Source organism: Leptopilina boulardi, unplaced genomic scaffold (assembly GCF_019393585.1).
Source record: "Leptopilina boulardi isolate dan_hultmark-lab unplaced genomic scaffold, ZJU_Lbou_2.1 LbouV2_351, whole genome shotgun sequence".
In the NCBI taxonomy this organism is placed as follows: domain Eukaryota; kingdom Metazoa; phylum Arthropoda; class Insecta; order Hymenoptera; family Figitidae; genus Leptopilina; species Leptopilina boulardi.
Genome location: NW_026137920.1, coordinates 433,297 through 458,919, shown reverse-complemented (window position 1 = coordinate 458,919; position 25,623 = coordinate 433,297). Strand labels below are relative to the sequence as shown.

The following is a 25,623-nucleotide window of genomic DNA, read 5'->3' as shown; positions in this document are numbered from 1 at the left end:
GAAAGATTTTTAATATTAAATTTAAAAAAATAAGGGGTTAAAAATTTTCGCAAGTGTTTTTTTCAAAACATAAGATCCAATTACAATATTTTTTCATCGATTGAAAATAGTTCAATCATCGCGATTTAATTTTAATATTGTACATAAGATCTAGTAATTTTAAAATACTTACGAAAAGAGAAAATCTTAATATTTAATAGGTTTATTTTTCACTGACAATATAAAAACAATTGTCACCTGAAACGAGTCTCCATACGAAAAAACCAGAGGAATGACGATTTCAGTATTTTTCTTATTTTATTTAATAGCAATTGATTTTCTGCTAACTTGAAATGAAGTATCATGTTCGTAGATGATAACTTTGTTGTAAAATAATTTATATCTATTAATGTTTCGTTTTTGATTTAGTTCAGAGGAATGACGACTGAAGGGGTTGTGAATCAATTTATGCATATTTTTACTTTAAATAAAGTAATTTTCCAAAAAAACGCATCAGAAATTAACAACAGAGGTGTTAATTGAGTTAATCTATATTAAAAATATTGAATATTATTCAACGGGCCGGAGGAATGACGCGCAACAAAAAGAAAAAATTTAAATCCATTCTGTGAAAAATATACAAGTCCGATTTTATTTATATTTTGGAGAAATGTTTTACAATTTCATAGCTTTCAGAAAATATTCATTTATTACCTACTGATTTTTAAGTTTAAAATTTTTTTTAAGTATTGAAGGAATGAAAAGTAGTCATGGGGTCTGGCCAATTAACCTAACTTTTTGAGTTAAAATTTAAAAAAAAGTACATTGAATGATTAAAATATACAAGGGTAGGATTTTTAGAAAGAGTAATAAATTAATGCAAAATAAGTAATGTTCTGTGAGAATCACCCATATATTTATAATGTCAACATATTGTGACAAGAATTCTTAGAAAGTCATGAAAATAAATCCATTGGAAGATCCTTCTTTCGTGGAAAACTCGTCTGAGTTCCAGTCTTTAAGACGGATTGTGTTGCAATTGTACAGGATCTTTTAATTTTTTCCTCTATCGATAAATTTGGGTGATAAGCTGTGAAATAAGCAAAAGCCCCTAAAAATGCATCTCCCGCGCCCTGAGAAGAAAAATGTAAGAATCATTAATTTTTGTAAAACGATAAATATATTTTATAAAGACATTTAATTATAAACTCATTGAAAGTTTTGAACTTACGGTAGTATCGACAGACTTAACTTTATCAGTTGGAATGCAATTAATTTTATTATTATCTCTGGAAGCAAAAATGGCTCCACATGAGCCGAAGGTTATTATAATTGTATTACATCCCATTTCCAAAAGTTTATCAACGGCTTCTTGAACATTTAAAATTGTAAGATTTTTTATTCCCGTTATGCATTCAGCCTGGAAAATATCATTTGTTCGATTGCATTTTTATAATTACATATATTGTAAAAATTAGAATACCCTATTGAAAAAAACACGTATAATTATACGTTTAATTAAACTTGTCTATATTTTATAATATTTAGGTATATATTAATAAACAAAAATATATTCCATATTTATATATTCCTAAATATTAAAAATTATAGATACGTATAATTATACGTATAATTCTTGTTTCAAATTCGTATATCTTATTATACGTATAATTATACGTGTTTTTTTTCAATAGGGTAAAATGAAAATAATTTTTGTTGAACTTGAAATTTAAACTTTCTTTACAACACTATTTGTTTACCTCGGATTCATTAACACAAAACACATCGGCCAGTTGAAAAATTTCAGGATGAATATTTGCAACTGCAGGTGCTGCATTTACAATCGAAATGCCTATTTTTCAAATGGATTACTTAATTATTATTTATTATTTTGACCCGTCAGTTCAATTTGAAAAAAAAACCATTGTTAAAAAATCGAGTGTTTTTATAATTTTCAGAAAAATAAATTAAAAAGTTTTGAATTGTTTTATTTGTATTTAGATTAAATGTTTAAAAAATCAAATTATTTAATTACCCGTGTGGAAAAAGCCACGATCTCGCCCCCAAAACTTCGGGGCCCCCGGCGGGAGCACATGAGGGCTGATCCATATGGCGAATCCATGAGGGCCAACGTAGGGGCCCGCATGGATCGCCCTCATGATCGATTAGCAAAATTTTCTAAGTCCAAAAGTCAAATATTTTTTTATCACCAAAAAATTAATGTTTACAATGATTCAGAACAATGAAAAACGCGTTTTTAATAAAAATATATTTTCACATTTTTTGAAAATTCACTTGGGATGATTCATGATAAGAATCATAAAGCATATAATTAATTATATAATAATAAAATGCTTGGTCTGTCCTTCTGTCCTAACTTGAAGTTGGTCTTTTCTGATTTCACGTGTTTTTTGAATTATAATGTTATGACGTGTCAAATTTGTGTCAAATTTTGACAATTCTGTTTCTTATTTTTGCCAAAGTTGTATAATTGTGTTTCCCAATTTCGGAATTAGTTTCTTTAAAATTCCAAATTCAAATTCAAAAATTCAATTTACGAAGATGAAGTACACAACGTTTATCAACGAAAATTTTTTTTAAAGTTGTATATTGAGCTTAAATTACATATATTTATTGTAGGCGGAATATTTAAAGCATTTTTCAGATAAATATTCCGCCTTTGTTAAATATGAGCTGCCGGATATTATAACGATACATAAAATTTCTACAGCCGTATTCGTTGGCCCCTGGTACCTTAACCCTTTAATGGCCGAGTTTTTTGTCGTTACTTTAGGCTTATAATGTATATTAGATTTAATTACTAAAGTATTCAGTATGAGAAAAAAATTTTTTTTAACATGTCTCACCCCTTAAAACCACCCCCACGGTACATTACTACCCCAAAAAACTGATATTTAACCAAATTGATGAATTAAATATTTTTCAGCTCTTATCTACTTTTTATTTATTTATAAACATTGCCTGGTTGCTTAAAAATTGAAAAGGATCAATAACCCCTTGAAAACACCCTTAAAGTCAAATAATCATTCCTTGACGGTGAAAGTTTTTGTAAATGATTAAAAAAAATCTATAGATTCTAATTGCTTCTAAATTATAAACAATTATTTGAAAGTTACACAGACATAGATAATAATAATAATAATAATAATAAACTCACCCCCTACCCTTGAAGCCCACCCCTAATTCATAACTATTCTCAGTTTGGAACAATCAAAAAAATAATTTTCACTGATTTTCGAAAATATGAAAAAAAAAATTTTCTATGATAACTAAGTATTAATACTGAATATAAACAACCCCTGAAAAACAACCCTTAAGTCAAATAACCACCCCTTAATGATAAATGTTTTTGTGAATAAATGAAAAAAATTATATGGATTCTAAGTGCTTCTGAATTGTAAAAAAGTATTTCAATGTTTCACAGATATGGATAATAATAATAAACTCACCCCCTACCCTTGAAATCCACCCCTAATTTATAAGTTATAAGATACTGAATTCAGTTTTCAACAATCAAAAAAATAATTTTCACTGATTATTATCATATTGAGAAATGCATTGAGTACATACTCAATGCACTCCCCTCCACGATGGCGTAGAGGGGAGTGCATTGGGTAAATGAAAGGGGGGGGGGTACGACAGTAGCAAAGAAGCTCCCATGTGGAACTGCTGTTATAAGGCAATCAGCGCGTCGTTTCGTTTTCTCTGTGTAGCGTTCTCCCACTACCTCACCGATTGAGCCTGGGTCTGTAATTTTCATTTTCATACTAAACTCCTAACAACAGGCACTAAAAGCTACAAAATTAATAGGCAATAATGACACCAGCATTATTTTGCAATTTTAAAAACTGACATCATATTCGTAATTATCGACCCCGAAAACCCCTGAGTAATAAGTTTCAGATGAATCTAATGAAAGTTAATCATTTCGTCCGCCATATTGGATCCGCCATTTTCAATTTTCTAAATCTGATATCGGATTCGTAATCAGCGACCCCGAAAACCCCGCAAGTGACAAGTTTCACATGAATCTAGTGAATTTTTATATTTATCGGTCGCCATATTGGATCCGCCATTTTGAATTCTTAAAGACGGACATCGGATTCGTAATCAGCCACCCCGAAAACCCCCGAGTGATAAGTTTCACGCGAATGTAGTAAATTTTTATAATTATCGGTCGCCATTTTGGTTCCGCCATTTTGAATTTTTGAAAACGGACATCGGATTCGTAATCAGCGACCCCGAAAACCCCCGAGTGATAAGTTTCACGGGAATCTAGTAAATTTTTATAATTATCGGTCGCCATTTTGGATCCGCCATTTTGAATTTTTGAAAACGGACATCGGATTCGTAATCAGCGACCCCGAAAACCCCCAAGTAACAATTTTCAAGCGAATTTATTAATTTTTAAAGGTTTTGGTTTTTAGGGGTAGTTTTAGTTATTTTTCTGCACCCTCGGGTTGAATTTTTAATATTAATTTTTTTTTACAAAGGTTGCAATATTTTTAAACATATGTTACTATGAAAGCCTGAAAAAAAAATTTCTTCTGAAATTTATACCTTTTTTTTCATTTTTCTCATTTTTCGGGTTTTTTGAAGGGGTGTATTTCAAAGAGGGTAGTTTTTTAAAAAAATACATGTATTTACATTTGTTACTCTATCCCTCCCCTTCAAAATGAGATCTTAGTGGAGTTAATCGATTAAGTTTTAAGAAAGTTATGATTTTTTGAAGTAGGTGGGACGTATGTGTCCCACTGGCCATGAAAGGGTTAATTAGAAAAAAAGTTATTAATTTTTTTATTGCTTAGTGTTAGAAGAGGGCTTTATCTTTTTCAAACGCTTCATTTATGTAGGGAAATTTCCTTGAAGACAAATTTCCTCTGAATCAATCTGTTATTGATACACAATAATGATTTCTGTAAAGTTTTATTTTAATAAACATTTTTTTATTATCAATAAACATTTTTTTCAGAGGAAGTTTATCCTCAGAGAAAATTTTTTAGATAAACGAAGCTTTTGAAAAATATAAAGCCTTGCAGCACTGAGCAACAAAAAGTTAATAATTTTTTTAAAATTAAAAATGAATTATTATTAAGGATCATTTAAAGTATAATTTAAACTATATCTCCTGTAAATTGTATATAAAAGTATTCAGAACTTTACATTTTATAACGAATTAAAATGAAAATTTTAATTGAAAGTAATTTTATGAAAAATTTAGGTTTTTGCTCTTTTCTCAAAAACTGTTACAAATACAAAAAAATTTATGAAAAGAAAAAAGATGAGCCAGGAAATTTCGTACAAGATAGTAATTTGAAAATTTTTTTTTTTTAAATTAATTTTTAAGGTGCCAGGAGCCAACGAATACCGCTGTAGAAATTTTATGTATCGTCATAATATCCGGCGTCTCATACACTGGAGTCTCCCAAGAGAGGACTTTTGAAGAAAGGACTAAGTAGTGACGCGGTGCGGTAAGGAGTGAGGGGGGAAGAGATGGGCGGGATCAGAAAGAGGAACGTGAACTCAGGAGCGTTTGTTTTTAGTGTACCTTTCTCGCGTAGTGTTTTACATATGTAATAGAATGTATTTTGTTAAAAAAATACATCTCTGTGATACGATATACGGCCCTGGAGTGTTTACAATTTTCGGCGTCAAGGACGAATTCCGTAGAGAGGTCCAAGACTCTTCCTGTCTTCTCTTCGGAGACTCTAGTGTATATGTAATTTAGACGTAATATTTAAATTTAAAAAACAATGTTTTTGTTGATAAACGTTGTATATTTTAGCTTCGTTTCAATTCTTTTAAATATTAATTTAAATTTTTTAATTTCTTTATAACAAACAATTACATACTCAATTTGGCGCGCGTTTAATTTTGCTAGTTATATTTTATAAAATGCATTTGATTGGAAAATATAATTTAATATCTTAACTGTAACTAAATGATGTTAAGCACTTTTCTGAGTTAGGTATTTTGCAAGTTTAAATGCCATCAAGAAGTTAGTATTCGTTTTCACGTAGCGTGCGTAGCGTAGTTGATATAGCGTTGGGCTCATAGTCCGTAGGTCATAGGTTCTATTTCCCCCATGCGTTAGATTTATTTATTTTTCAGGTTTGCGTTTAATCATTAATTCTATGTATGAATTAGTTGAAAAATGAAAATATCCGATCATAAAATATTTTTTAATTTTTTAATTAATTAATTTATTATTACTTTTAATCTATATCCGACAGTTAATTAATTAGAACGTTAATTAATAAATTCAATTTGAGTAAGAATTTCATTTAAAAATGGAAGAATTAGTAAATAAATATGTTATTTATTCATAATTGAAGCTTATTTATTATTAATTAACTATTATTATTAATATTGTTGATTAAAAAACATTAAGGCAAACTTGAGGGCAAACGTGAGGGCGCCCTCATCGATGAGCATGTCGTTTCCATGAGGGGCCCCTACACTGAGAAAAATATTCTATTGAATCAACAGCATTTCTGCCAAAGGTATAAAAATTATTGAATCAAAAGCATATGCTATAAAATTTGTAAAATATTTTATAGATTATATAGCATATACTTTTGAATCAATAATTTATATACCTTTGGCAGAAATGCTACTGATTCAATAGCATATTTTTCTCAGTGTATGGATCACCCATATGCGCCCCTCATGGCATGAGGGCGATCCATAAGGGCCCCCACTGGGGGCCCACATCACTTTTCCACACGGGTATTTTTTAAAATAATGTTATTTATTGATGTTTGTATGTTTTTTCTCTATTTAAATATTTTATAACTTAAAATGATTATTTTTCAATTTATTTCACTAACCGTTATTTTTCAATTTATTTCACTAACCGTTATTTTTTTTTAGTCTCAATGCATGTAAAGTTGTAGCGATTGGAGTTTCAAATTGACAAAGTAACACTGACGATTGTTTTAATACATTAGCTGCTTCATCAATGTCTTCCTTTGTTAATAGTTCATTCGCTCCTGGCACTATTATAATATTATTATCCCCTAAAATTATCGTAATTTATTACATAAAATTTAATAGACGACTAAATATTTAAAAAATTGGTTTCTTAAATCGATGATGACAGGTAAGTAATGATGTTAATATTCAGTATTTTATTATGAGGCACGTGAGACTCAAAATCATTCTAAATGCAAACAAATTTTCAATTTTTCATCAAACTTATAAAAAAAAATTTAATTCTTTAATCAATTAGATAAATCAGTCTGCAATCACCTAGAATAGTTCATTATGTGGCAAGCACGTAAAGCAAGATTTTTTAGGTGAGGATGAGATTCTCATTATGAGTCGTCATTGCGACAAGAGTGAGACGAAGGCGAGTCAAGTCGAACCGAAGTTGCAATGTCTGCGAGTACATATTGAAATCTCATTCGAACCTAAAAATTGCTTCGTGCTTCGCCACTGACACGAAAAAGTGAAAAAATTGAAAAAGTGATACTTTATCGGACCAAAACAAGTAGAAAAAAGTCACTTTTTCATGTCAGTGGCGAAAAAAAATTTATAATTACTACTTAAATATTACTTATAATTATTATAAACCGAGTCCAAAACTTGTATAAAAATTACTTATTTACGTTATTCATCAATTAAGATAAACATTGTGCAATTTAGCTTTAATTATGTAATTGGGATCTGAAATCATAGGGAATTATGGGGAAACTGACCCCGTTGCGACAGCCATCTTGATTTTTTATCTCTTTCTTCTACATATATTTTAAAAAGGATGAAACGAAAAATGGCTGACACAACGTGGTCGTCACCAGATGGCGTATCGCAGTATTTCAGATCCCAATACCAAAATATTAATTAACACTCAAAACGGTTATCAACTTATAAAATTGATTTACTCTACCTTTACGCCCGAAAAAATTGGATTTTTACAAATCTTTCTAGGCCATTTTATAGAAATTTTAATGAAATGAAATACATTGTATCAAACAGGATATGTTTCTATGTACATACTTGTATAGAGTTTAAAAAGCAAAAAATAATGTTAATTGTGGATACTGTGGCCGTTACTCCTAAACACCTCATTTTTCTCAGTTGTTTGTAGTGACTACAATTTCTTGGAAACCTCTGTATCAAGCAATCTGAAACCTATAGGCCTACAAACAAAGTCTAAAAATGCCGGTTCGGTTAGTATCGGGAGAAATCGTAATCATCAACAAAAAAGATGTGTTTCAGAGTTTGTTAAACTTGTTACCTGTGCCTGTAAATTTATTCTATTTGAAACAATTTACTGCATTTCAATATAACTGAGATAAGATGATTAAAAAAATTATAAAAATTCGATAATTTTTCCGAGCAAAAAGGTGTGTAACCCCTTAAAATTATTTTTTACCATTGTCAGCAACAGTTATTTGAGCTGCACCAGTGTGAGAGTTTTTCCTGTTTTTTACGTATGTAACATCAATACCTTCCGATTTTAATTTATCAATATATTGTTGACCTAATACGTCTGATCCCAACTGAAGAAAGTAACCTTTGAATTAGTTTATTATTTATAAGCACCTATTAAGCTTGCATTTTTTTGCACAGCTCTAACATTGTTGTTCCATTTTTTTATTTACACAGTTAATTGGAAAAAATCTCAGCTTTCGAATAAAAATTACAAATTTTTTAAATTAATTACGTAAACAAGGGTTTTGAACCCTCCCCCGAATAAACATGTTGTACATGAAAAACCCAACAAAAAACCCTATTGACAAATTAAAATCCATTAAGTTTTGTAGTTTATACGGATTTAAAAATAACAGCGTTACTTAAAAACTCAAAACTTCAATCCCCTCTACTTTTTATAATTTTTTAAAAGATAAGTTTATACTTCGAGATTTTGTTACTTTTATATAGGAAAACAATTTATTAAAGTATTCGACTTTTTTCACAGAATTCCTCATGAGGCATTTCATATCAAAAGACGGGTCATGTCTCGGATTCTTCACAAAATTCGGTAAATTATAGTGATAATAGTGTTAATTTAAATTTAAACAAATTTTGAATATTTTTGCAGTTATTTACAATAACAAATTTTAGCAATATTTTTTTGCTTTACTTATAACTTTTTCCCTACTAAAAATAGAGAAAAAAAATCATGAATAGAGGAGAGTGGGGTGAAGCTGTGCAGTCAAATTTCTCGAAAACAGTAAAATATAATTGTTCAAGACAAAGTTACACCAATTTAACCTTTACATTTGGTGCTATAACATTTAAAATTTCTTTATCTCATAGACGATTCAGAATAAATAACTTGTTTCAATCTCTGAAAATTCCAATTTTCGTTTTCATAAAATGGGAATTTTTTCTACAAATGTTTTTCCTATTTAACTTAAACCTAATAATTTTATTAAGTTAGTATCCTGTACTATGGGAACCATTATCAATTGTACCCTAGGTACTAACTTAAAATTCAAAGGGGAAAAGAGCACTGCTTCGACTTTATATTCTATTACCACGCCGCTTCGCCACAACTTTTTTGTGCTTGAAAAATTGTAAATAACTTTTTATGGTTTAAATCTACAACGAAAGTATATATTTAACAAAAGTGCGGATGAACGGTCGTTAAATTAATAATTAATAATACAAATTATTTAAACAATTAATAACATCTGAAGAAATGAAGATAGTGTCAATTCTTTTTTTATTTTGAAAATCATCTAATTCTGAGTAAAAAAATAATATTAAGTATAAGTACTAAGAATTAAAAATTAATTATAAAATGTTAATTTGAGAAAGAATGAAAAATACCATGCCAAGTAGGTAGGCAACCTCTGCCAACTTGTGCTGCGGGGTGCAGGAACATCGATTTTCAATCATCATTTGTTAATATTTTGGATTGTTAAAAATGCTATTTGCATTGGTCTTGTTTGACACAGAATTAAATGATCTTCCAAATAAAAAAAGATTTTACCTTTTATCTTAATTCCTTCAGATGTCATTAATTGTTTAAATAATTAGTATTATTAATTATTAATTTAACGTCCGTTCATCCGCAATGGTTGATATTGATATTTTTATTAATTTTAATTAATTAATTAATATCTGGAAATCAAAAAATAATGCCATCTCAAAAATTTAACTATCGATTTAATGTGACTTAAACAATATTCATGATTTTTTCGCGCTTCAAAAAGAGAGAGAACATGTTTAAACAAGTTGTAAATTCAGATGCTCATTACATGAACATTTTGCTTCCTCTTTACGATCAGCAAAAAAATTTGCTTCCTCGTGGAGAAAGCATTAACATTGAAATAAACATACAAAAATAATATAATAATATAAACATTTGAGTTAAATTTAAAGAATTAATGGAAGTTAAAAGATCAAAAATTCACATTTTAGCCGAAATTTCTAAATACTAATGAAAAATAAAATATAATTTATAATTATTTACAATTATATCGATTCGTTTTAATGCAAGGAACGCAATTATTTTATATTTAAACTTGAATTTAAATAAATACAAAATTTTTCAGTTAAAATGTGAATTTTTTATTTTTTAACTTTCATTAATTTGTTAAATTTACTTCAAATGTAAACTGTATAAATACCAATCGATTCGTTTTCATGCAAGGAATACAATTATTTCATCTATAAACTTAAATTTAAATAATCACAAAATTTTGTAGCCAAAATGTGAATTTTTGATTTTTTAACTTTCTTTAATTTTTTAAATTTAAATTAAAACTATACTTTATATATACCGATCGATTTGTCTTGACGTGAGGAATACGATTTTATTACCTATATATAACCTTAAATTTTTCTATTTAAAATTTTTTTCGATTAAAAAAAAATTTTTGGAAAAAAGACGATAAAATTTTTTTTTGGGTATTTTTTAAAATCCTTTGGTCAGTTTTGAAATATTAATATGATAAATAAACCTACCAAATTTTATCTAAATCCATTAAAACCTGTTAAAGTTATCTTCTAAACAAAAAAGGGATCCACACACACACACACACATACATCCGGACAATTGATCAGGATCTCATATAACATGTTTCTGTATTAGAGAAAAATTTGTTTTCGCCGGGCAGACCACTTTTCGCCGCCAACTCATCCCCATGTACCTGCTCAGCGGCAAATTTTCGTCCCCGTATGTTCCCCCACTACCGGCCGTACTGTACCCCTCCGTTCAGTTCATTTTGGGTAACAATTGAATTTTATTTGATTTTAAATTGAAAATTTTTGAAAATAATTGAATTTTCTTTGATTTTGAATTGAAATTTTGGATAATAATTAAATTTTAATTGAAATTTTGGGTAATAATTAAATTTTAGTTTATTTTGAATTGGAATTTTTGAAAACAATTTAATTTTATTGCGATATTTTTTTAAAATTATAAACAATTGTTAAATTTTATAAAAATTTTATTTGAAAAATAATTTTGAAATAATTGAATTTGTGATGAATTTCATTAAAATTATAAAAAATAATTGGGTCATTCCATTTTATTTCACTTATAGTCGTTGCAGCCTATTTTTAGAAAAATTTGATATTTCGTATTAATGACTTTGAATATCCGTACAATTATTTTATGAAATTTTTTTTTATTTACGTTGAAATTTAGTTTTTAAGTTGAGTTGAACGGAAAATAGGTAAGTTTGACAGCTTTGGAAATTTTATAAAAAAGAACAGAAATAATTCAATTAGTAAATTTTTTTTCATTGATATGTGTTTAAAATAGTCTAATTTACCAATGTTAATTGATAATTGTGTAAAAAAGGTCAAAATACTACGTGAAAATTAATATTCAAACTTACCTGTAAAATGTCAAAATTTGTCACATTTTATTTATATTTTCCAAGAAAGTTTATAAATATTATAAAATTTATTATTACCTAACAATAAGTACTTTCCATGTACTTTCACATGATAAGTTGGCTTTTTATTTTTATAATATAGAAATATGTGAAATTTTACCTTGAATATTGAACTTTTCAGGATTTTATCATATTTTGAACACTTATATCTTCGCAGGCGATTAATGAAAAAATCCCATTTTGGTATTAAAATTTAAGTTAAGTTTTCTTTATTTATCTTATCAAAATTTAGTGATGGAGAACCGAGGAGAACGAGCTATTTTTTATTTTTATTCACTTTAAAAAATTCACCGCAAAATACGAATTTGAAGGTTAAAAAACAAGTAATTTTATAAAACTGAAGTTGGTTTTCTCAATATTGATTTATTTGTATGAATTTTATTTATAAAAATACTTGTTTTTTAACCTTCAAATTCGTATTTTGCGGTGAATTTTTTAAAGTGAATAAAAATAAAAAATAGCTCGTTCTCCATCACTAAATTTTGATAAGATAAATAAAGAAAACTTAACTTAAATTTTAATACCAAAATGGGATTTTTTCATTAATCGCCTGCGAAGATATAAGTGTTCAAAATTTTATAATATTTATAAACTTTCTTGGAAAATATAAATAAAATGTGACAAATTTTGACATTTTACAGGTAAGTTTGAATATTAATTTTCACGTAGTATTTTGACCTTTTTTACACAATTATCAATTAACATTGGTAAATTAGACTATTTTAAACACATATCAATGAAAAAAAATTTACTAATTGAATTATTTCTGTTCTTTTTTATAAAATTTCCAAAGCTGTCAAACTAACCTATTTTCCGTTCAACTCAACTTAAAAACTAAATTTCAACGTAAATAAAAAAAAATTTCATAAAATAATTGTACGGATATTCAAAGTCATTAATACGAAATATCAAATTTTTCTAAAAATAGGCTGCAACGACTATAAGTGAAATAAAATGGAATGACCCAATTATTTTTTATAATTTTAATGAAATTCATCACAAATTCAATTATTTCAAAATTATTTTTCAAATAAAATTTTTATAAAATTTAAGAATTGTTTATAATTTTAAAAAAATATCGCAATAAAATTAAATTATTTTCAAAAATTCCAATTCAAAATAAACTAAAATTTAATTATTACCCAAAATTTCAATTCAAAATCAAAGAAAATTCAATTATTTTCAAAAATTTTCAATTTAAAATCAAATAAAATTCAATTGTTACCCAAAATGAACTGAACGGAGGGGTACAGTACGGCCGGTAGTGGGGGAACATACGGGGACGAAAATTTGCCGCTGAGCAGGTACACGGGGATGAGTTGGCGGCGAATCGTGAATCGCCCGTTTTCGCCACTTTGAAACTTTTTATAAACGAAAGGACTACAAAGCTTCCTCCATGAGGAAGCAAAATTCTTAAAAAATTCTTTAAATAAATTATTAAATTAAATAAATTGTTTATAAAAAATTACGATTTTTTATAAACAAATTAAATTTTTTAAAATTTCGGCGCTATTTAAAAATTTATTTTTTTATTTTTATACACATGAAAATAATAAGAAAATTTTGTAATAAGTTTTGGAGTGGGCCTGATGATCCTTTTGTTTATAAAATTTAAAAAAAAAAAAATTTTTTTTTTTCGAAATGAAAAGTGTTTTGGGCACTAGGATCTCTTAGTAAACTCATTGAAAAGCAAATTAAAATACATTTTACTTTTAAAAAATAAAAAAAAACGGAAAAAAGTAAAATTTTTTTTAAATTCTATAAACAAAAGGATCATCAGTCCTACTTTAAGACTTATTACAAAATTTTCTTATTATTTTCATGTGTGTAAAAATAATAATAATAAAGAAAAAAAATTGCGCTAAAAAAAATTTAATTTATAATTTTTTTCTAAACAAATTCAAAATTTATTTTTTCTTTAACATATTTTGAAAGTCGATGAAAAACTGAAACTTTTTTGTATGTTGGTCATAATTCCTAAATTCAATACTTTTAGAGTTAGCTGTCGTTAAAATCAGGTGTATTTTTAAAAAAAACTTGAAAAAATCAGATTTTTAAAAATTCATAACTCGAAAATTTGAGCAGTTATAAAAAAATACGTAACGTAATACTTTTACTTATATCCCCTTTTAGCATCCATACCCTTAATTATAATCGTAAGAAAAATTCCAGAAATTTTTTCAAATTCCAAGCTATTTTCATGTTTTCCATACCCTTTTTTAAATTTCATACCTTTTCCAGGTTTTCAGGCTTTATGGCAACCATGACAACTTGAATACCTGTCTTACTGATCCTGGAAACACTCAAGAGACAAGTTTCAACGAAACCTATCAATTTTTTCAAACGTAAACTTCAAACAAAGATATCTGATAAAAAATAAAAATCTGATCAAAAATATATATTTTTTAAAGTTCTAAATTTCAAATTATTCAGGAAGATATGTGCTTTCAAATTCATATCACGAAAACTTCAAAAAAATTTTTTGTTCTGTTGTAAAAAATCAAAAAGTACCCTAAAAAGGTTATTTTTTCAATTTACAAAGTAAAATTTCTCGAAAACCTAGGGTGATGGAGCAATTCTGAGTTCAGATTCGTGTTCAGCGTCAAAAAATCTGTAAGAATCACCATATGCGATCCCAGAAATAAAAAAAATAAAATTCTGTTGCACAGTGTTAGAGTTTGGCAACGAAAACCTCCCATCACGTCAGGATGTTTGACAGCTAATTTAGTTTCTTGTTGTCAATATCGCCAAACCTTCGTAAAGTACAGGGTTCAAACTTTAATTTGACCCCTATGACAAGTCATTAGCACAACGGATTTCCAAATTCATAGAAATCCCGGTAGAAATTTTCAAAAATTGCCAAAAACGTAATTTTTGGGAGATTAACCCCCACTTTTTTCAAAATCCTGACATGATTAAAGGTTTTCATTACCAGATTCGGATTCAGCGCACCAAAAACTACGGGAAATGACTTGTCGATCTCAAACAACGAAAAAAAATTTTTTCAGGCTTGTGCTTAAAAAATAGTTATTTATGATACAAGTGCGTAAAGTAAGTGATTATACGAGTGTGACGTTTGCAGCACGAGGCGAAGCCGAGTGATGCAAATCACACGAGTATAATCAGATTTACGCACGTGTATCATACAACATTTTTTGCAACACCCACCTCTAAAGTTAAGTACCTATTATGAAGAATTCCAACTCTCTGTTAGAATAATTTCGATTGTATAGAATTAAAAAAATCAATCGAAGATCAGGAAAAATATCATTAAGCAGGAGTGTATAAATTTAATAGTAAAGTTCGTTTTTTAATTTTGTGGTTTTGTATGGTCTAAAACAATCCTTATATTATGTGAGAGAAATTTCGGTGCGTAAAGTAAATTTCAGTGTGTAAAGTAATATTTCAGTGCGTAAAGTAAATTTCAGTGCGTAAAGTGGATCACTTTACACACCGTTTGAAAAAGAGCTTCTTTACACACAATTTTCGGTGTGTAAAATTTAAGTTAATTTCCTGTACTGCCTGCGAGATTATTTTCTTATATAATCTAATGCAGTGATATTTCCACTTCATTTTAAATTTTGGCTAGCTCCATCAGTAAAATTTAACTAGTTTTCACAACTAGTTAATGGAATTTCATTAATTATATGGCGCAGGCATTGCAGATTAAAGATATATCCAACAAATCATAAGTAAAACTTTAAACGTGTTTTTCTCAAAACTATTTTTTTGAAATGACCAGAAACATTTTTGCAAAAATCAACAAAAAAAAATCTACTACGTCTCTCTCTAGGGTCTTCTTTCTATCACGTACATTAAAAAAAATAAAATTTATAAAGTGTTGTTTTTACTCTTTAAAGTGTACTTAATAAATATATATAAGGGCAGTTCCACGTGAGATTTATAGTCGATGTTTAAAATTCGTGTAAATATACTTTTTTCATATTCTTTGTCGAAAAACATGAAATACGCATTTTTTTAATTTTTGAAAAATCGGCCAAATTTTTTAGTTATGAATTTTTGGCTTTGCGAAAGAAGACCTTTTTTTAATGGCTTATATATCTGAAAATATTAAATTTGGTAAAATCTTGCAAAAAAATAAAAGTTTTTTTTTCATCAACTTTTAAGAAATTTAAGAAAATTTTTTTTAAAATTTTAAATAAAAAAAATTAATTTTTTATAAACAAATTAATTTTTTTTTAATTTTGCCCGATTAAATTTTGTTTTTTATGATTTATTCATGCCTGAAAATTTACAAAAGATTTTTCAAAATAAGGTGGAATGGGCTTGATGAGTTAAATAATAAGTTTAAATGTATTTTTAAAAATTGCGTGCAAGCTCCACGCACGCTACGCTACACAGTGGGCCGTGGACAAATTAACATAGAGCCTACAAATTTCAACCGATTTTGATGTTCTTGGTCTTATTTTAAAGATGATATAATTCTGCATAACGCCTTTGATTTTGTTTTTTGCAAATTTTTTTTTCAATTGTTTAAACAATTTTAAGGATTTTAGTTCCTCATTACGTAATTAATGACATTAAGAGAAATGTGCAATATTATTAGTCAAGGTAAACGACTAATAGTTACTTTAATTTATTTTTAAACAAGGCATTGTTTAAACAACCCTTAATTAACAAATACATAGTACCGCTGCTTTTACATGTTTCAGATTTGAGTTTGCTTTAAGTTTTTTAAAGATAATGTTTTTTTAAAATATTTAACAAAATCAATAATTAATTAAATAATTTTTATATTTTTAATAACAATGTTATATAAACAAAATATTTTTTTGTTATTTTTACGCAGTCTCTTTACAGCTCTTTACTTTATTTTTTAATTATTTCTCTTATATATTTATTTTTTTTTGCTTAGGGACTTTTGGGAAATCTGTATACAGATACCTTAGCTTCCGCATGCCAAGGTTATGTGGGGGGTTGGTAAACCCTTCTTGGCTGCCCTTTTATCCACCCTCGGTACTGTCGTGAAGACTTTTGCCTTCGAGGGTGGCGCTCCAACTCTGTCGCAAAAGCGACTTCGTCCATTCTTGCGGACATCCTGCGTTATCAATTTTAAAATAAAACTAAAATCAATGTCAAGCGGAATCAACAGCACACTAGAAAAGAAAACAATAAAAAGTTAATAAATAAAATAAAAAATAAAATAAACAAAGTCAAAAATAAAATTGTAAAAAGACAGATGAACACACAAAATATAACATAAAACTGTAAAAAGACTAAAATAAATAAACAGAAAATTGTAAAAAGACAATAAAAGACAAAATAAATAATAAAATGAACAAATAAATAAAAACTGTATACTGTTAATTACGCCTTTCTGCGGCCATCGAGATCCTTTCTCATCATAACAGAGATGATAAAGGTCTCGATGAGCCGCCAGTTTTCCTGGGACTGCATCATCAGCGCTACCATGTTCTCCGGTGCAACTGTAGCATTTACACCGGTGAACATGGCCTGCCTCTCTAAGTCCCATTGACTGCAGGCAAAGAGGGTGTGCTCTGCGTCGTCCACAGGGAACTGGCAGTAAGCACACACCTCACTCTCTCTCTTCTTAAAGCGCTGCAGGTGCGCTTTCTTGCCATTTTTTGACGAGCCTGTGCCTCGCTTCGAAGCGGATGCGGTCCTTGCTGGGTCGATCTTCCTCTTCAGAGGAATTCGCCTCTTTGAGAAGGAGGATAATTTCTTCCCTCTCAAGCGCCAAAAGATCTGCTGGCGGGACACTTGCAAGGACCTGCACAGCGCTCGTAGATACTGTCCAATAAGCAGAGACGATACGTAAAGTAATGCCTCTCTGCGCGGACAGCATCTTTTTACAGATGGTTGAACATCTGTTCGTTCTCAGGGAGGGGGCCCACGCTGGTGCTGCGTAAAGCAACTTAGCGTGTGCGACACTCGCCACCAGTCTCCTTTTCTTCTTACGGGGGCCTCCAACGTTTGGCATCACCCGTGTTAAATTAGCCGCACATTCAATCGCCTTGTTTGACGCCGTAGCTATGTGGTGATGGCAGTTTAACCTTCAATCCAGTTCCACACCAAGGTACTTAATCTGTCTCCTCCACTTGACTTCGAATTCGTCCATCACGATTCGTAGGGATTTATAACCACGTCTGTCTGTGACCAGCAATGCTTCAGTCTTTTCCAGGGCCATTTAAAGACCTCTGGTTTCCAGCTAGCATTTTTCTAGCCGCAGACATTCTTTCACCAATGTCCCCAGAGCCTCCGCCGATTCGGCAGCGCACACGATCAACGCGTCGTCCGCAAAGCCGACGATCACCGCACCTTCGGGCAGGTCCATTCTTAGGAAGTCATCGTACGATACATTCCATAAAAATGGTCCTACCCTTGAGCCTTGAGGGGCCCCACGCTGCATCTCTTCTTTGAAAATGCAGGTTGCTCCCTCGTAAATAACCCACCTGTCGCTAAGATAATTATCCATTATCCGCAACAGGTAGGGCGGTATACCCTTCTGTATCATCGACTCGATGAGATCTTCCCATCTCGTGGAATTGAACGCGTTCCGTATGTCTATTGCTACCAACGCGCAGAAGCTCTTCTTCTTATCTGGAACCAATTTGTTTTTCCCTTCTCTGGCGAGGTCCACAACTGCCATTATGATCAACTGTGGACCGATCTTTGCGGAATCCAAATTGGTAATCGGATAGACTATTCTCTCCGGTCAAGTGAGATTGCATTCTCTATAGAACCATGTCCACTAGAATTTTGCCCATCGTATCCAATAGGCATATATGCCTGTAGGATGAGACCTTGTCTAGAAGTTTGTCACTCTTTCTTAGGAGGACCAGCCTTTGCCTCTTCCAGTCTGGAAAGAACTCTCCTCTCTCTAGGCAGAGATTGAAGATGTCTAACAAAATCAGGGGGGAAGCAACAATCACCTCTTTTCGAATCTTGTTGCTTATCCCATGGATTCCAGGCGCCTTGCCTGTCTTCAATCTTCTACCTGCTGTACTGTACTACAGTTCTGTACTGTTGGTCACTTGAGGTATATTCCTCAGAGACCCGCCAGTCGCTTATGCGGCTAACCAAGTAAGACGATGCGATCGTCAGATCTATAGTTGATCCGATCGTGTCTCTTCGGAAAGTCTACGACTTTCCTTGATTGACAACTATTAAATTGTTCCTGGAGACCATTTCTGCTATCATTATATCTCTTTTATCGAGCCTTGTCGCTCCCCAAGACTTTGCATTAAAGTCACCTGTGACGAGGACATACAGTATGGATTCTCTAAGGCTCGATTCTAGGTTCTCAATGTCTGCTTCGAAGTCCGATAGTGGATCGTTCGGAGAGAAATAGCAGCTATACATTCGTATTTCCGCCACCTCAACCCAAACAAATCCACTGTTCGTCTCCAGGAACCTGTCAATCCTTAATGCAGGATTGCACAGCTGCCCTGCCAGACCTATCCTGGTACCAAGGGGCGAGATCGTTCTTTCTATGCTGCTCACTGCAGAACAGAACATCCACCCCCTGTTCCCTTGCCGTCTGCATTAGAAGGGTCTGTGCGTCCCTACAGGTATGCAAATTGACCTGCAGAAACTTTAAGGGTTTGTCCTTTTAAGCTTCTGCAGTTCTTCGTTGTAAACGGGACACGATGTTTTTTCCGGCAACATGATCTGTGTCTACCTTGCCTAAGTCTGAGCACGTTAAGCACTTCGGCTTCTTAACTTCGCACTTTTTAGCGAAGTGACCCTCTTCGCCGCATCTCCGACAGTTTTTAGTTCTGTCGGGGCCTTTGCAGGTTCGGGTCACGTGTCCATAAACCATGCACTTTTGGCACCTAGCCACTTCTACATGCTCTCTAATTGGGCATTAATCCATCCAATGTGGATTTTGCTCAACTTAAGCAAGGTATCACAATCCGCGTTTTAGGTTTCTCCTCCTTTCTTAACCACAACGAGGACTTCGTTGTTAAGGGTCCTTCTTACTTTTAAAACCTCGGTACCGGTTTTTCCCGGTTTAACCGAGGTTTTCATGACTTTCAGGATTTCGGCGTAAGAATCTTTATTTCTCGCCGAAATCCTGACTGCCTCCGTGTTCCTGGGCCTTGAAGAGCGCTTCGAAGCCTCTGCTCGTTTTTGAGAAAAAAATTCCTTTTTTTATTAACGGCAAGAACAAAGCCATCGCCATCTTTTTTAACGCCTTCCTTATCGCCGGCCTCTTCAGTACGCAAAACAACACTATCCTTCACCTGTGAGATAAGGGTTTTGTCAGGAGCATCCCTGCTCTTAACCCTCTTTTCTTTACTCGTCGACGTCTGCTGCCTTGCGTCCGGGCTTCCGCCCTCTCTATGTCGCTTTCTAGCTTCTCTAAGAGGATACTGAAGGTTAACAGACTTAGTCGTTTACCTTGACTAATAACATTGCACATTTCTCTTAATGTCATTAATTACGTAATGAGGAACTAAAATCCTTAAAATTGTTTAAACAATTGAAAAAAAAATTTGCAAAAAACAAAATCAAAGGCGTTATGCAGAATTATACAGTTTTTACCAAAGGAGGAACAATTTTCTTAAATTTTTTTTAAATTGTTTCTTTCTGTATCACATATATTATTTAACATACAACACATATTTTTTAAACATTTGTTCTTATACCAAATAAGTTCGCTTCGAGTACGGAACCCTCGATTTCAGTGCGAGTGTAACTCCCACTTGTCCGATTTTATTTTATAAAAAATATTTTACTAAAAAAATATAGAAAACATAATTTTATTTCAACTCGCAATATTTTTATTGTATTTACTTAAGCAAAAAGTCCACTGTTTCCACTTCTTATCATGTTTATGAAATTATTTCTATAATCTACACATAAAAATACGTAAAAATAGTAAATTTGAAGCCCCTTAAATAAAATTTTTTCCGTTATTGAGAGAAAATTCATGAATTTTTCTAAAATTATCAGTTTTTTCTTGACAGCTCCAGAAAAATCAACTCCAATCATCCTCGCTATATTTTTTTTGTAATCTACACGTAAAAATACGTCAAAATATATCAATTTGAATCACTTTAGATAAATTTTTTTCTTAAGTTTATCATTTTTCTTCAAAAATTTGATAAAAATTGATCATCAACTCCAATCGCGCTTTCATTTTTTCCCTATATTTTTCACGCAAAAATACAGTTTTACAGCAAATATGAACAGTTTGGGTAGAATATTGTGTGCGCTAGGGAGAATAAATCATTTTTTTCGAAATTTTTGATTTTTCCTTGACAACGCTATGTAAATTGATCCGAATCAAGTTCGCTATATTTTTCCTGTAATTTTAAGTAAAAATACGTAAGTGTACCAAATTTGTGCTCTTTATGTAAAAAAATGTGGCTGCTAGGGGGGGGTACATAGTCATTTTTAGGTATTTTTCGTAAAAGTTCATGGTTTTTCCTTGACAACGCTATGATAATCAACTCCCATCATGCTCGCTATATTTTTCCTGTAATTTACACGCGAAAATACATATGTGTACCAAATTTCAGCCCTCCAGATAAATTCGTGTGGCCGCTAGGGGGGGGGGGTTACACGATTTCAAAAAAACCGATATTAATAGGGTTCCGAACCGAGTACGGAACCCTAAAAACAAAATTTAATCGGGACAAATTAAAAGAAATTAATTTGTTTATAAAAAATTAATTTTTTTTAGAGCTGTGCAAAAGTTTGAATTTTGTATGGGCTCGGATCGAATATTCGATTCGAGCCCATGTTAATTCTTAGGGTGCACTCACACCTTCTGGCTGCCTGCAGGAGTTGCCATGGCAACGTGCAGGAGTAAGAGAGAGAGAAAATTCAAATTTGAATTTACTATCTCTGTTACTCCTACACGTTGCCATGACAACTCTCACCTCTCGGCTGCCTGCCTGCCTGCAGGAGTTGTCATGGCAACGTGTAGGAGTAACAGAGATAGTAAATTCAAATTTGAATTTTTTCTCTCTCTTACTCCTGCACGTTGCCATGGCAACTCCTGCAGGCAGGCAGGCAGCCTAGAGGTGAGAGTGCGGCCTTATGGAGCGGTTCGAATTTTAAAAACTTGCACAGCTCTAAATTTTTTCATTAAAAATTAAAAAAATTATTAAAAGTAGGCCTTTTTTGACGTTTTAGAATGGTTTAACCCATTAAATGAAAAATATTTCTAAAGATCAAAGTGAATAGTTTAAAATTTATTATTTAATTATGTTTGTGACTTTATTAGATATAAATATGTGAGGTAAAATTCCTGTAGCGTACTACGTGAAAAAAAAGTTGTTCGGTTCGGGCTATAACTAGCATGTAGTTTAGCACTATTGGTGAGTAATTTAACCACTAAGTATTGTTAGGATTTATCGACAACTTTAGAAGGGGGAGGGGGTTAAATTTTTTTGAAAAATGTAAGCAGTGAATTTTTGAAGAGTTATAACTTCTCCGGGTTAAAAGTTAATATTTTTTAAAAAAAAAAAATTTATCTAAAAGTTTAAGGTCTTCTGCATAAAAAACATTCTTAACATTTTTCTCTTTTTTTAGTAAAAAAATATTGCTAAAACTTGTTGTTGTAAATATCTGCAAAAATATTTAAAATTTAAAATATGTACACTTATTTAGAACCAGTATCACTACAATTTACCGAATTTTGTGAAAAATCCGAGACATGACTTCGTCTTTTCATATGAAATGCCTCGCACATGTTGAAATCAAGTTAACAAATTTTTTTTACTGATGTTACTAATGTTGTTGTAGCTTCGAGTCTTGCCGCAGTTACGCATTGATTTGCGCCTTTACCTCCAAATCCTTGTTCGAATTTTGATCCAATAATTGTTTCCCCAGATTTCGGTAAACGCGGAGAATATCTAAAAGAAATTTTAATTGTACTATATACAGGCATATATGATATCTAGGACCAGGTTATAAGATATACTAACTTTTATTCTATTAGATACTAGGGTAAAAGGTACAGTGACCGACACCCAGACAGTGAACGACACCTGCTATTAAAAACGATAATAACTATAAAAATAATAATATTTAATTAAATATCATTAGTAAATTAATTAATATACAATATTTAAAAACTTATACAGTTTATACAAAATTTTATATGTTTATATTTTCCTCAATATTTAATACTTTCTAGAAAATTAACCTCAAAAAATTTGCTTTATTGATTACAAATTTTATAAATATGAAAAAATTGTTAAATAATTATATTTTAAAAGCAACTTTTTTTGTACATTAAGTCTGAATAATAAAATTTATGATAATACTAATAAATATCATGTTACTTAAATAGAAGTTTAAATATTTTTTATTTTATTAAAGGGTGTCGTTCACTGTTTTCATACCATACATTTTTAAATTAATATTATAAACTCTTATCAAGGTGTTTTTTAATTTTAAACTTGTGTACTATAAATTTTAACCCAAATCTTTTATTTAAAATTTATTTTATAACTAAATCTTTAATAAATTACGATAAAATGTCATTTAAAGTTGAAAGTATGCCCAGGGTGTCGGTCACTGTACCCCTTACCCTACTTCAAATATTAAATATTATTTGTTTTAAAAAATTCAAATATAGCAAACAACATCTTAAAATATGTATTTTCTACGTGTTTTTACCAGTTATTCAATTATATAAACGTTGTTTTTAAAAAATAATTTTTAACTTTGATAAATGAAAATTAAAAATATTTTTTTTTTCTAGAAGAACACACTGAAAGAAAATTATTTAATTCAAGTAATTCAAATTATTTGAAAAATATTTACTTGTTTCAAATATTTAGGGCGGAACGAATTTAACACAAATAAACTATACGAGAAAATACTGCACCGTTAACTGTACACGAGTAAATTCTCAACAAAATAAAATAAAAATATATTCTTAACAATTAAATACTACATCGAAAAACTTTACACAATAAACTATAAACCCAGTAAAAAAATAATTGGGAGTAAGCGAAACCGAATTGGCAGTGACTTAAGCTGAATTCGGTTTCGCGTCTAAACCGAATTGGGACGTTACGGTGAATTCTTTTTTTCTTACCTTGAATTCTATTCACCTGAATCGATTGAATTTACGTTTATTGATTCGAGTTGGCATTATAAATGAAAGAAGTGATTGATCTTATGAGTAAAAATGCCGATTACGAACAGGAAATATAAAATTTTGTTAAATTGTGAAAAAGATAAATTTGACCCGCAGATATATAGAATTTATAAATGTTGAGTTTAATTGTGTAGAATTTTACAAATAATCCGAAATAAAGAAAAGATTATTTTTATGTGTAGATCTAATTGTATAGAATTTAATTTTTTATTTTTTAATGCTGTGTAGAATTTACTGATTTAGTATTTATTTATTTATTTTTATTTTCGTAAATTAACATACTTTCTCTGTGTATTAAAATTGAGCGAATTAACTGGTAAATACATAAATAAATGTAGATACATTTAAAAAATTATGAAACGCGATCTGAAAGGGTAAGCGCTGCGATATTAGACGATAGTCAACTTGTTAATTGTTAAAAAATATTAATATTTTCCGAACCTGTAGAATTTTAAACGAGAAAAACAGCAAAAATCGGTGGAAAATATTTAGTTTTATATAAACTACTTTGAATTATTTTATTTAAATAATACAAACGAATGAATAGCATTTTCTCGTATTTTCTAGATTAAATGAATAACGTTTTTGACTATACGTTAAATTTTTTTTAATATTTAAGGGAAGTGACTATCTTTTTTTTTGATTCCTTTAAATTTTAATGATCGCAGGAAGTTATATTTTTCTCTTGCATCATTTCGGTCTTAAAAACATGCAGGATGGTCAAAAAAATGAAATTTTAATTTTTGACCATTTTAGAAATTAGTCTGAAAAAAATTAATATTTTAAATATCTATCTTCTTTCACAATTTTGACTATTTTTCATCGCCAATTTTTTTCTTCGCTTTCTTAATGATTCTTAAGAATCTCTCGCATGGAATTTCAAAAATTTTAATTTTTTCAAAAAAAAGAAAGAACAATATTAGGTAGTTAAAAAATCATTGCACTCTCCTATTAAATATGTATCTTTTCACAATTTAATGAATCTTTAGAATCTCTCGTACGGATTTTCAAAAATATTTATTTTTTCAAAAAATAAAAATTCTAAAATGGTTAAAAATTAAAATTTTCTTTTTTGACCATCTTATATGTTTTTAGGACCGAAATGATGCAAGAAAAAAATATAACTTCCTGCGATCATTAAAATTTAAAGGACTTGAAATAAAGGTGGTGACTTCCCTTAATTAATTGTAAATACTTTTAACAATTTTTAAAAGAAAAAAGTAAGTTTGCCTCAAACAATATTAAATTATTAATTCTTTTTATTTTGACTAGCCAAATAATGTTCTTTTTTATTTGGTTTATAATATTATAAAAAAGTAAAAGTTCTTACGTAGTAAAATCAATCATGCTGGAACCTACAACTACAATTCTTGACATATTGTATGAATTAATTGAAAGAGATAAATTTTATTTAATTATCTGTAATATTATTTTTCTTCTTTTTTTGACAGAAAAAACTTATTTGTTTGTTACATATGGCTTCAAATATTCAGACCAATTCAATTTTCTCAGTTCAAATAATGCAAAATTTATAAATATGACTTTTCACTAAACTAAATAAATATATTTCCTGTATACTAAGGTTAACAAATCAACAAATAAACTGTTGAATAAGCATATAGCTATTGTCACGTCGTACTTTTAATGAAGTGTCCCTAT

General features: G+C 29.9%; 1 protein-coding gene across 1 annotated transcript; it reads right to left on the bottom strand.

Annotated features, from left to right (window-relative positions):
- Positions 1-868: 868 nt before the first annotated feature.
- LOC127286256 (ribokinase-like) lies at positions 869-25,623 on the bottom strand. The gene is made up of 7 exons (XM_051312630.1): positions 25,295-25,623; positions 22,576-22,708; positions 8,378-8,504; positions 6,858-7,019; positions 1,740-1,831; positions 1,211-1,399; positions 869-1,112 (listed from the first exon to the last, which is right to left on the bottom strand). The coding sequence occupies exons 1-7, from the start codon at positions 25,339-25,341 to the stop codon at positions 936-938; spliced, it is 927 nt and encodes a 308-aa protein (XP_051168587.1). The 5' UTR covers positions 25,342-25,623; the 3' UTR covers positions 869-935.